The 12220-nt window shown below is 47.5% G+C and overlaps 1 protein-coding gene across 4 annotated transcripts in view; it reads right to left on the reverse strand.

Moving 5' to 3' along the window:
- FECH (ferrochelatase) overlaps positions 1–12220 on the reverse strand; it is a 101544-nt gene that overhangs the window by 82197 nt on the left and 7127 nt on the right. For all 4 annotated transcript variants that reach the window (XM_053294896.1, XM_053294894.1, XM_053294897.1 and 1 more), the window contains exons 4-6: positions 11212–11360; positions 4130–4264; positions 1719–1825 (exon numbers count right to left, since the gene is read on the reverse strand). In XM_053294896.1, the coding sequence (XP_053150871.1) occupies positions 1719–1825; positions 4130–4264; positions 11212–11360 (391 nt within the window). The remainder of the gene's footprint in view (positions 1–1718; positions 1826–4129; positions 4265–11211; positions 11361–12220) is intronic.

A 12220-nucleotide genomic window follows, 5' to 3' on the forward strand; every position in this document is an offset into this window, starting at 1 on the left:
AATCACCATGTTAAAAGGTGCCTCTTTGCCCAGTTAGCAGGGGATTAGCTAGTTAGCCCCTCTGTTCAACGGTGTTCTCTCTGAACAGGGCTATAATGTCCCAACAGGGCTGTGGTCCACTGCTGTAACTGCACTGAACATAATGCAGATTGTGTTACACTGTACATAGAAGTCCTATTCACATGTTATGTCCAAAACTCATTCAACAAGTGTACACAAGATACCCACATGTTATGTTGAACACTGGTGCAGCAATACACTTCCCATATGTAGCATGCAATTGCACGGCTTGTATGCAGGTTCACTTTTAAAATGAATGCAGGTACAGTCATTCACACAAGAACATGTATGAGTGTACAGGCATCTGTACACTCATACAGCATAATGTCTGAATAGAGTTAGATTGCAAAATTGTTGTACATAACATGTGAATAGGACTACTGAACCATAGATCTAAAATGCAAAAGGCCTAAAGTACAATCCCCAGCTGTGTTCCCTATAACAGGGATTCCCAGATGTTGTTGACAACAACTTCCATCATCCCCAGCCAAAGTCCACTGCAACTGGGGATAATGGGAGTTGTAGTCAACATCTGGGAATCCTTGTTACAGGGAACACTGATCCCCAGTTAAAATTATCTCAGGTAGCAGGGCCAGCGGCGGGGAGTGGGGGGCAGACTGCAGGAGAACAGCTGCCAATTCAGAATATTGGATTAGATAAACTAACGCTCTACTTCAGTACAGGGTAGCTTTATGAACTGGCATCCTCAGGAATTTTTCCAGGAGGGCCAGCAAAAAGCGATAGAGAGAGAGAGAGAGAGAGAGAGAGAGTGTGTGTGTGTGTGTATACACAGGGGTTTCTAAAACAACTGCTCCACATTAATCCAGACATTAACTCAGGAAAAAGCAACTGCCCCATCATTCCCCTCACAAATGTCTAAGGGTTTGAGTAGACCCTTAGCTCAAAGGCAGAGTACCATATTTTTCGGACCAGAAGACGCACTTTCCCCCCCAAAAAAGTGGGGGGGAAATGAGGGTGCGTCTTATGGTCCGAATGCTGTCCAGTGGGGGTATGCACCAGCCCCCCCGCCCCAATTAGGGGCTGAATCGGCCCAAACTATTGCTGCCGCGGCCGCCCACCCCCCCACCTGATTAGGGGCCAAATCGGCCCAAACTATTGCCACCGCGGCCGCCACCGCCAACCGTCCTCCCAGCTGCCCGAGTCCTAACCTTGTAGGCCAATCAGGGACCCATAAATGGAGAAGGAGAGAGGAGCTCGCAAACAGAGCTCCTCTCTCTGCAAAGCCTCGGCCCGAACTGGCGCTTTGGGCGCAAAGGACGCTGGGAGGGCGGGCGGGCGGCGGCGGCAGTAGCTTGGGCCGATTCGGCCCCTAATACTGGGTGCGTCCTATGGTCAGGTGCGTCTTATGGTCCGAAAAATATGGTATATATCTTTCATGCACAAGGTCCCAGGTTCAGCCTCCAACATTGTCAGTTAAAAGGATAGCATGTGGCAGGCATTGGGGAAGGCCTCTTCCTGAGGTCAGCCAGAGCAGACAATCCTGGGCTAGTCGGGAGAATGGTCTGGCTTGGTATAAGACAGTTCCAAAGGTGTGCCTGCTCTCTATCAAGACACTTGGCTCTATGGCAAACCTGACCTGCTTGCACATTCTCAACAGGTGAAATTCTCTAGTTCTGATCTCCCCAAGAATGCCATACCTGAATGAGAAGAGGATGCGTAGGCCACCTGTCGATGGTACTCCACTTCATCTTGGGCTTCTCCCCCTTTTTGCTATAGTAGCGAAAAATAGCATTTAAACTGCTCCCTGAAATATGTAAGATTGTGAAGTTAGCAGAAAGTTTAACTACTGAGCCCATCAGAAAACCAGAAGACCAGAAAAGCAGCCCTGTGATGGAAGGGGAGATTCAGTTAAGAACACAAGAATTCTTAAGAATTCGATTCCTCCATAATCTGATTGCAGTTTGTACTGTTTGATTTTTATTGATGAATGTATTCTTATAATTTGCTGCTAGGATTACCCTTGCTATTGGTTTCGATAATTCTAAATTCTGAGATAAATAAATAGCAATAGTTCATTATAGACATTTTTATACCGCCCTTCAATCCCAGGCTGATGAAAAACAGATTATAAACCACAATAATAAAATTTCAATTAAAATGTATTCAAAATATAACAGATAAAGTCACAGAGAACTAAAAGGAAATCAGAGGGGTACTCATCGGCCAAAGGCCTGGATAAAAGTGGCAGTCTTCAGTTTCCTCCAGAAGACTGGGACTGAGGAAGCCATGTGGACCTCATCTGAAAAAGAGTTCCACAGCCTGGGGCAACCACCAAAAAGGCCCTGTCCTGTGACCTCAACAAATGAGCTTCAGTCCGCGTTGGCATGTGGAACAGAGCCCCGCTCAGCCTATCTAGTCAGGTGGGTAGGTTGAGTTGAGTTTGGGTGGTTGGGTGAGTTTGGGTGAATACTTTATACAGTATCTATATTCTGTTCTGTCTCTGCTACCTGAGACTATTTTAGTATCATTGTGTGTATATGTATATATGTGATTGTGATTTAACAAATGAGTTTTTAATTCCCTAACTGGGCTGTGTCCTTTGGGTGGATGGTTATACACACTCACACACACATATCTGGATTCTTTCTTTGAAAATTGGTGTTTTGTTGAATCCATATAGGGTTTGGTTTTTGTCCTGTTTTGAGATACTGATGTTATCTGACATTATTGATGCTATTTTAGATTGGATTTTATTTTTATTTATTTTTTGGTCACTGTTTTGGTTTGGATCTAATTGACTTGTTCCCAAATGTTGTGGTTTATTTCTCCCCATGTATTGAATTGTTAATGAACAGTTTTGAGACACTGATGTTAACGTTATTTATTTGCTGATTACTGTCCTCAGTACTGAACTGTTGATTGTTCTATTTCCATTTGTTGTAAGCCACCCCGGCACAAGTTCATGGAAAGGCAGTATATAAATAAATTGACTGATCAATCAGATCAAAGAGTCCATCTTGCTCACCATCCTGTTTCCCACAGGGACCAATCAATTGGGGCTGGAAGGCAAGTCCTCTCCCTCAGCAACTGGCTTTCTATTCAGTGGTTCTACACCTAAACAATTTTTTTAATGAGGTTTGGAATTCCATCTTCTTCTGCGTGTCCGCCTGCATCACATCTGACTTCAGGCACAACGGCATGAGTTCTTACTGCTGTAGTCTCCATGTAACATTTGCATAAAGCGGAACCACAACAAGTTGCACCAAAAGTAATGGGACCGAAAGTGCAAAGGAGAATCCCCCGTCTTGGTATCGCTCTCATCCATAAGCAGACTGAGCCTACCACAGTCACAGCCCTGCCCCAAAATTGCAGCACTGCAGGCTGAAGATGGACATAACTGACTCATCTGTGGATGCCCAGATGTGCCCTTATATTCTGAACAATTTTAATCTGTATATTTAATCCTCGTTGACTTGCCTGATGTGTAGAGAGTGCTGATTGGCTGAGCCGCGGAGGTGCCGGATTGGCTGAGCACCAGCAGTCAACATTCGGCACCACCTGCGACTCAAGAGTGGTGGGCTGTTTGGGGAAGCCGGCGGCAAGGCGGCTGGCCACTTAGGGAAGCGTGCGGCTGGTGCTGGCCTGCTTGGGGAAGCGGGCGGGCGGCTGGCGGTGGAGGCCAGGTCGGGAGGGGAATGGGGAGGGAGGGCAAGAAGCGAGACCAGGGAAGGAGCCAGCGGGAGGGAGGGCAGGAAGAGAGAGACCGGGGCAGGAGGCGGGAAGGTAGAAGAAACTACCAACCAATCAAATTCTCCCAACCAAACCCCTAAAAGTCAGTAAACTACCACACAGATGTTTGGGCAGGTTCAGCTAGTTTTTAAGAAAAGTGCTGGAAGAAGCCAGTCTGGAAAGCACAACCTGATTGGCAAGGCTGCCCCCAATGACAGAAGTGTGGGGAAGACTGCGGCTACTCAGTGGTGAGTGAGAAAAGACTCACTCAAGAAATAAGCTGTTCTTTACATTTACCTTGCATACCCCAGGCCTGAATGTAAATCAAGCCCTGCCTTTCAGGCTGGAGGCTGATCTCACCTTTCAGCCTAGAGCTCACCTGTGGTGGAGCAGCTGTACTGTGGATACTGGGTGAAAGCAACCGCTCTCTCGATGCCATCCTTCTCCATCTCTTCAATTGCTTCTTCCGTCAGAGGATGGACGTAGCGGAAACCGATATAGTACTTGTGAGGGGCTGAAAACAGGAGGCAGAGGGTGACTTTCTAGCCATTTAAGAAGGATGGAAGAAGTCTCATTTGTGGCACATTCTAGTGGATTGTTACACAGATGTGTACTCTGGGGGACTGGGGGCCAAACTAGATGTTACGTTAAGCATGTGGATGTAAGAAAAGCCTTCTTGGATCAAGGCCAAGGCCTATCTAGTTCAATACCCTGTTTCCCACAGTGGCCCACCCGCTGGTCTTGTGGTAGCAAGCATGACTTGTCCCCTTAGCTAAGCAGGGTCTGCCCTGGTTGCATATGAATGGGAGACTTGATGTGTGAGGACTGCAAGATATTCCTCTTAGGGGATGGAGCCGCTCTGGGAACAGCAGAAGGTTTCAAGTTCCCTCTCTGGTTTCTCCAAGATAGGGCTGAGAGAGATTCCTGCCTGAAACCTTGGAGAAGCCACTGCCAGTCTGTGAAGACAACACTGAGCTAGATAGACCAATGGTCTGACTCAGTATATGACAGCTTCCTATGATCCTATGCCTCTGAGAAGCCCACAGGCAGGAGATGAAGGCATGCCTCCTTTCCTGCCGCTGCTCCCCTGAAACTGGTGTTTGGAAGCATCCTGCCTCTGAACCTGCAGATGGCCTACAGCCATCAAGACTAGTAGCCATTGATAGGTCTGCCCTCCATGAATGTGTCTAAGCCCCTTTTGAATCCATTCAAGCTGTAACTCTCAAGAGGCAGAGATTTCCCGCATGCCAGAGTCATACACACTAGCCTTGTCTGACGTGTTGCACACTCTCGAGCAGAACATTAGCATGCTGCCACAGCAGAAGCAGAGGCACGAGCCTCCGTGATATAAAGGGAGGCCAAGTTAAGATGCAAAGGATGTACAAACAGATAAAGGCTGGGCGTCTTTCACTTGGGAAACCACAACGGAAAATAAGAGGGAGTGATGAGGTCTGACAAGAGCAGATAACACTCCCCGAACCATTAACTTAATGCTCCCAAGTCCCCGGCCCCTTTAAAGAGACTAATTTGGCAAAAAGCTCATAACTTGCCTGCCAAGGAAAGAGATGCCTGTCTGAGACTAGCTTCCAGATCCGAGGTGGCCACATTCTGGTCCAGTCTGGGCATGCTGAGAGGAGGCATGTGCTAGTCCCATTCCTGCAGCTCACACATGCATATAGGCCGGTGTGGTGGTTAGAGTGTTGGACTAAGACGGGGGAGACCCGAGTTCAAATCCCCATTCAGCCATGAAACTCACTAGGTGACTCTGGGCCAATCACTTCTCTCACAGCCGAATCTCACAGGGTTGTTGTGAGGAGAAACATAACCATGTATACCGCTCTGGGCTCCATGGAGGAAGAGCGGGATATAAATGTAAAATAAAATAAAATAAAAATATTTGAGGACTCACAAGAACAGATTCCATTGGGATTAAGGCAATATCAAAAGTCACACCTGTAGTTTTGATCTGCAGTGGCATTTATGCGGTCATCACTTGATGCTGCAGTCAAGTGATGCGCATGCATGTGTGAGCACCAGTTCCACCTTTATTTGGCTTTACAAGGAGAAAGATTTCAGATATAATGGCCGGCACGCAGACAAACGCTGCACTAGTGCAATGAACAAAAAGGCACCCCTGCAAGAAGGTCATGTCGCTGAGCAAAGGCTCAGAGTTGCTCAGTCTTTTGCACGCCTGGCCCATCTGTGCCGGTATCACACTTGCACAACAAGGAGAGAGGACAGCTTTGCATTATTCCCTACCACATGTATGAACTGAGGAAAGGGGTTTTCACTGCAGGAGGCACACCACAGGTTGCGCAGGTGTACTCTGTTGCACTGAAACAACCCTTGTCTGGAACACAAGCTCCCAACGCAGCAGAACTAGCTAGCACAACACCCTTGCACTAGTGCGACACATTTACACCAGTGCAGCTTTTGTTTGGATGTCAGCCACCATTTATGATAAGCTAAGGTCATGTCGATATCCTATTATTTCATCATCATTATTGTGATTGTTTCAGTTTTTCTATGTATCACTGTTCTCGTTGCTATTCCAAGCTGCTTCCGGCACAACCTTTATACAGAGAAGCATCACACAACTAAAGTAAGGAATGAGAGGAAACTAGCTACCTGAAAGGGGAGAGGGGGAGAGAGAATTTACTAACTGATTCGGTCTGCAAAAAATATGCATGCCAATATGTTTTCCCCAAGTTCTACACAAGGACGCAGGACGCTGCCGTACCAAGTCAGGACACTGGACCATTTGGCCCAGACCTGTCTGCTCTGAATGGCAGCAGCTCTCCTAGGTCTCACACAGAGCTCCTTCCTATCCCCACTACTCAACATCCTTTTAAATGGAGATGCTGAGGATTCAATTTGGACCCTCCGGCATGCAAAGCCATGCGCTCTGTTACTAAGTTATAGGCTCTCCGCATATGAAGCCACATGCTGCAGTTGAATCTATTATACAGACAATGGGCAGCATAAGTCGAGTAGACAGAAGGCTAATTCTGTGCCCCAGACTGAAAAATGCTTAAGCAACTAAATAGCATGAATCCCATCAGGACACAGAGAGAAGGCTTCTAGCCAAGTCTGTGCCCTGCGGGGCCTGCTTCTGGCCTGCAAATGTGATCCTCTCTTGATGATTTGGAGTGGTAGAGTCCACCCCACGGCATATGTGCTTCCCAAACCAGCTGACACACATAGCAGAACCCGGTGGCAGAATTCTGTACTAAATCACTTCGGACTGCAGCAGAAAGAATCATATTTCCAAACACTCCCCTAGGTATAAAAACAAAAACCCAAACAAAAAAACCCCCTGACAAATAGAAGGTGTACAAAGCAGGGAGTGGGGCACTTTGTTCCCCGATATGCTAGAGCAGAAATTCTCAGCGTTGGGTCCCCAGATGTTATTGGACTTCAACTCCCATAATCCCCAACCAAAGTTCACTGGGGCTGGGGATTATTTATTTTATTTTATTTTATTTATGTATTTAACATATCTTTATACCGCCCAAAACTTACTTTTTAATCTTTTTTTTGTAAACGGCCCAGAGACGTAAAACATTAATTAAAAACCAAAAAAAATTTAAAGCAAAAAATTTAAAACACAATTTAAAATTTTAAAACAATATTCTAAAAACAACATTAAAACAATCAAAACAATATCAGTTAAAAGCCTGGGTGAACAGATGTATCTTTAAAGACTTTTTAAAAGTTGTCAGAGATGGGGAGGCTCTTATTTCACTAGGGAGTGCATTCCAAAGCCCAGGGGGAGCAACGGAGAAGGCCCGTCCCTGAGTAGCCACCAGACGAGCCGGTGGCAAATGCAGACGGACCGCTCCTGATTATCTCAATGGACAGTGGGGTTCATAACGAAGAAGGTGTTCTCTTAAATACCCAGGGCCCAAGCTGTTTAGGGCTTTATAGGTTATGGCCGACACCTTGTATTTTGCCCGGAAACATATCGGCAGCCAGTTTAACTCCTTCAATACAGGAGTAATATGGTCTCTCCTAGATTACCCAGAGACCAGCCTGGCTGCCACATTCTGGACCAACTGTAGTTTCTGGACTACGTAAAAGGGCAGCCCCACATAGAGCGCATTACAGTAATCCAGTCTGGAGGTTACCAGCAGATGTATCACTGTTTTGAGATCGTCTGTCTCAAGAAACAGATGCAGCTGGCGTATCAGCTGAAGCTGATAGAAGGCACTTCTGGCCACTGCCTCAACCTGGGACACTAAGGAGAGACTTAGATCCAGAAGCACCCCTAGACTGCGTACCTGTTCCTTCTGGGGAAGTGTGACCCCATCCAGAACAGGCAGATAAAAACAGTCTCTCGAGTTCCGACCCCGCACAATCAGTACCTCCGTCTTATCTGGAGTTGGTCTCAGTTTGTTATCCCTCATCCAGCCCATTACCGCCTCCAGGCAGGCATTTAGGGAGGTTATGTCCTCTCCCAATGATGCTGACATGAAGAAATAGATTTGGGTGTCATCAGCATACTGATAGCACCCTGCACCAAATCTCCTGATGATCTCTCCCAGCGGTTTCATGTAGATGTTAAACAACATCGGAGACAATACGGAGCCCGGAGGGACACCATACAAAAGTGCAGATTTTGAAGAACAACAGTCTCCAAGGGACTATGGGAGTTGAAGTCCAATAACATCTGAGGACCCAACGCTGAAAATCCCTGTGCTAGAGAAGAGATAGTCCTGATTCTTAAAAGTCCTGCTGAAGTCCTATACCACTTCAGGCAGCAGGGGTGGACATCATTATTGAATGCCCCTCCCCAGTGGGGAGGGGGATTGTTTGCAACTAGAAAATAAGCATGCAGAGAACAGGCTGGACCTTTCCCTTTTGTGTGCTAGATTCCTCCCCCCCACCACCTCCACAACATGGTAGAGCACTTAAGATCGGTATCTTCCACCCATAGTCTAAAGTGGTCGTCCCACCATTCTCCTGCATGTACAGAGCAGGCCTAAGGCTTGCTGGCGGGGAGGAAGACAGGCTGCCAGTCTTCCTGATCTCCTTTCTGCCTGCCTTTACAGGACCACCAAGTCCCAGCTCCTTCTTCCCAGTGGATGAGTGCCTAGTGACTGCAGCTGCTAGTGGCATCAGCCCCGGCATGGCTTTGCGTGTGCAATTAATTCATGAAGCTGAGAGTTCTTCCAAGAAGAACAACTTGAAGGTGAGAGGAGTAGCTTTGTCGACGGAGGGCCGTGTGATTTTGTTGCTGTTGTTGAAAGAAGACAATATGACAAGAAATCCAAATGCCCCTGCTAACTTGGCAAAGAAGCACCTTTTAACGTGGTGATTCTCTTTATTTAGCAGGGGGAGAGTAACTGGCCCTATCCACCCCCAGCACAGTACCTCCAGTGACTGTTGCTGCTGGTGCCTATCTTATGTTTCGTTTTAGATTGTGAGCCCTTTGGGGACAGAGATCCATCTTATTTATTTGTTATTTCTCTGTGTAAACCGCCCTGAGCCATTTTTGGAAGGGCGGTATAGAAATTGAATAAGTAACAATAATAAATAAATGTAGTCTGTGTGTGAGAGCAGATGCACATATGCGGGAAAAGCACACGGTAATTCAGACTTCCAAGAACCGTGCCACTTCAGAAAGGGGATGACAACAAAATTACTTGATGAATGCTCCGAGAAATCCAGAACTTCCCAGGCTTTGCAACTAGGGATGAGCATGAATCACGATTTGTGGAGTGATCCGAAAGGTGAGGTGGGGAGCCTTTAAGAGCGAGGAGGGCAGGTCCGTACCTGCTCTTCCTCCGCTCACTGCAGCAGTAAGCTGTGGCGTCATGCTCCCCAGCACCCCGCACACAAGTGGCCATGTGCGTGCTGCCACCACTGCGCAAAGGGTGCTGGGGAGCACGACACAGATTCCTGCTGCAGCGAGTGGAGGAGGAGCAGGTACAGACCTGCCCTCCTCGCTCTTAAAGGCTCCCCACCTCACCTTTCGGATCACTCCACGAATCGTGATCCGTGCACATTCCTAGTCGCAACTAGCATGGGAGGAAGAAAGGTTTTAGCTTAAGCTTCTCCCTCAGTTATAGCCTTTATGAGAAGGACTATACCACATGATTTCTCTGCATATTTTGAATGAGCTCCGACACATCTCCTTGGCAAAAGTGACACTGAAAAGAGGAGGGGACACACGGACACACACCCAGGGATGGAAAAGCAAACAGACCTTCCTTATCTCCTGGCCTATATACAAGGGAGGAACCGCACAAGGCTTGGGAGGGGCAGGGGATAGCTGCTCTGCTTAACAGCACGGAAAAGAGAAGAAGAAAACACTGCAAAATGGAAGCCTCCCCCCCCGCCTCAAACCGTCCTATTAAGGGATGCTTCATATGCCATGGAAAGTAACAAGTAACACGGCTCTATATTGCAGATCTACAACATCCTCCCATTACACTCTGTGTATCATGTTTTAGCCAGTGTATGCCACATGTACACACCACTGGTCACTAGTACTTCCTCAGTTTGGATTTAGTTAAGTTTTCCAGAAGCAAACAAAGCACAATCTTACCAAGTGTCCATGACAGATCAGAGTACTCAAGCCACGTCAAAACACACTGGCTTCATCCTATACGGCAGGAGTTGACAACCTGAACCAAAGGAGTCCCCATTGTGGCTGGGGATGATGGGAGCTGTAGTCCAACAACATCTGCAGACCCAAGGTTGGAAACCCCTAGATAGGAGTTCTCACCACGCCCACCTATTAACAACCTCGTTACTCAGTGGCAGGATCTCTCTTCTTTCCAGGTGCTTAAGATAAACAGTCAATGGCCAGTCTCCTCAGGCCCTCCTTGGGAGCTTCCACAAGTTCATTTGACAGGCAGCTGCCTAAGAGAGTGAATGCTGGAACGGAGAGCCAATTTACCCATTGGGGCGGCTGCTGCAGTCCGGCCGCCCGCTCTGTCTCCAGTCGACCCGGGAACCCTGCCCGCCTCGCCCAACCGGCCTGTCTCCCAGCCCCTGCATGTTCCCACTTTCTCTCCCTCCTCCACGGTAAGCCAGGGTGGTGGGCGGGCTGGCCAGACACAAACTTGGGTCCCCAGATATTTTTGGAATATAATTCCCATCATCCATAGCCACACTGGCCAAAGGCTAGGGATGATGGAAGCTACAGTCCATAAAGATCTAGGGGCCCAAGTCGGAGAAGCCCTGAACTAAGGGGATTCAGGCAATCCCTTAACAGTAAAGCATCTATAGCAGGGATAGAGCACGGAGCCATGACGATCCACACCCATCTGGACCAGTCTGGTTTCAAGGACCTTCTACAGCATACTCAAGTCTGGTGCTTTTGGAACAAGCTATCCTACGAGACCATCTGAGGGTATCCTTGACTTACAAGAATATCCAAACTATTTTAAGTTCTTTTGTAGAAACCTGATAGAGAATAATAAGAATGTAACGCATAACAATGGTTTTAAATACCGGACTGCGGAGACATTTCATCCAGCAGCTTCACCATGCCTTCTCCCTGCATGGCAGTCCATTTCTTAATGGGCGATCCTCCACCAATCCGACTATATTGCGCCTGGATTTTCGGGGTGCGTCGCTTTGCAATAAAAGGCGCCAGCTTACTGAAACATTCAAAGCCTGCTATTAATTCATAACAGTAACATCTGTTTAACTCAGGGCTGCACAACCGGCCCTCCTGCAGATGTGGGACTACAACTCCCACCATCCCTATTGGCCATTATGACTGGGGATTATGGGGGCTGTAGTCCAAAAACAGCTGGAGGCCAAAGTTGTGCAGCCCTGTTTTAACTCCTTCCCCTCGGTCGCCTAAAAACAGGGGCACACAACTTCCACCCTCCACCTGTTGGACTACAACCCTCATCATCCCTATTGGGCACCGTGACTAGGAATGATGGGAGCTGTAGTTCAACAATAGCCGGAGGTCCAAAGTTGCACAGCCCTCAACTCAGGGAAGCCAGGGAGCAGGAAACTCTCTCACAGAAAGCATATCCTTTACCACTGAGCGATGGTCCTTTCCTCCTGCCCGTGGTCACAGACCAACTGGCAGCTATGTTTTCTTTGGACGTAAATCCCACGGATTTCGTTGGGGCTGGTCTGGGCATGCAGCAAGATGAGGAGGTAGAATGTTAAGGTGACAGAATGGGCTGCACCACATCAAATTACAGATGAGAGATGCAACTTTTGAATCTTCTCCCATGCTTATATACACATTAAAGAAAAGAAAGAAACCCCCTTCCAAGAGAAAACATATCAAAGTGAAAGATTCTAGCACAGGCCTGGGTTTGCAGAGCTGCTTTACTTGCCGGGATTTGTTTGTATATGTATTGATTTAGTAAACATAGGGACAAAATATAATTTGTTCAAAAATATCATTCACCAACGGGTTCGTAAGCTCAAAAGAGTTCTCACCTCCCTCTTGGGGAGGAGAGCTGGTCCTGTGGTAGCAAGCATGAACTGTCCC

The sequence above is a fragment of the Hemicordylus capensis genome, chromosome 2, assembly GCF_027244095.1.
Source record: "Hemicordylus capensis ecotype Gifberg chromosome 2, rHemCap1.1.pri, whole genome shotgun sequence".
NCBI lineage: Eukaryota > Metazoa > Chordata > Lepidosauria > Squamata > Cordylidae > Hemicordylus > Hemicordylus capensis.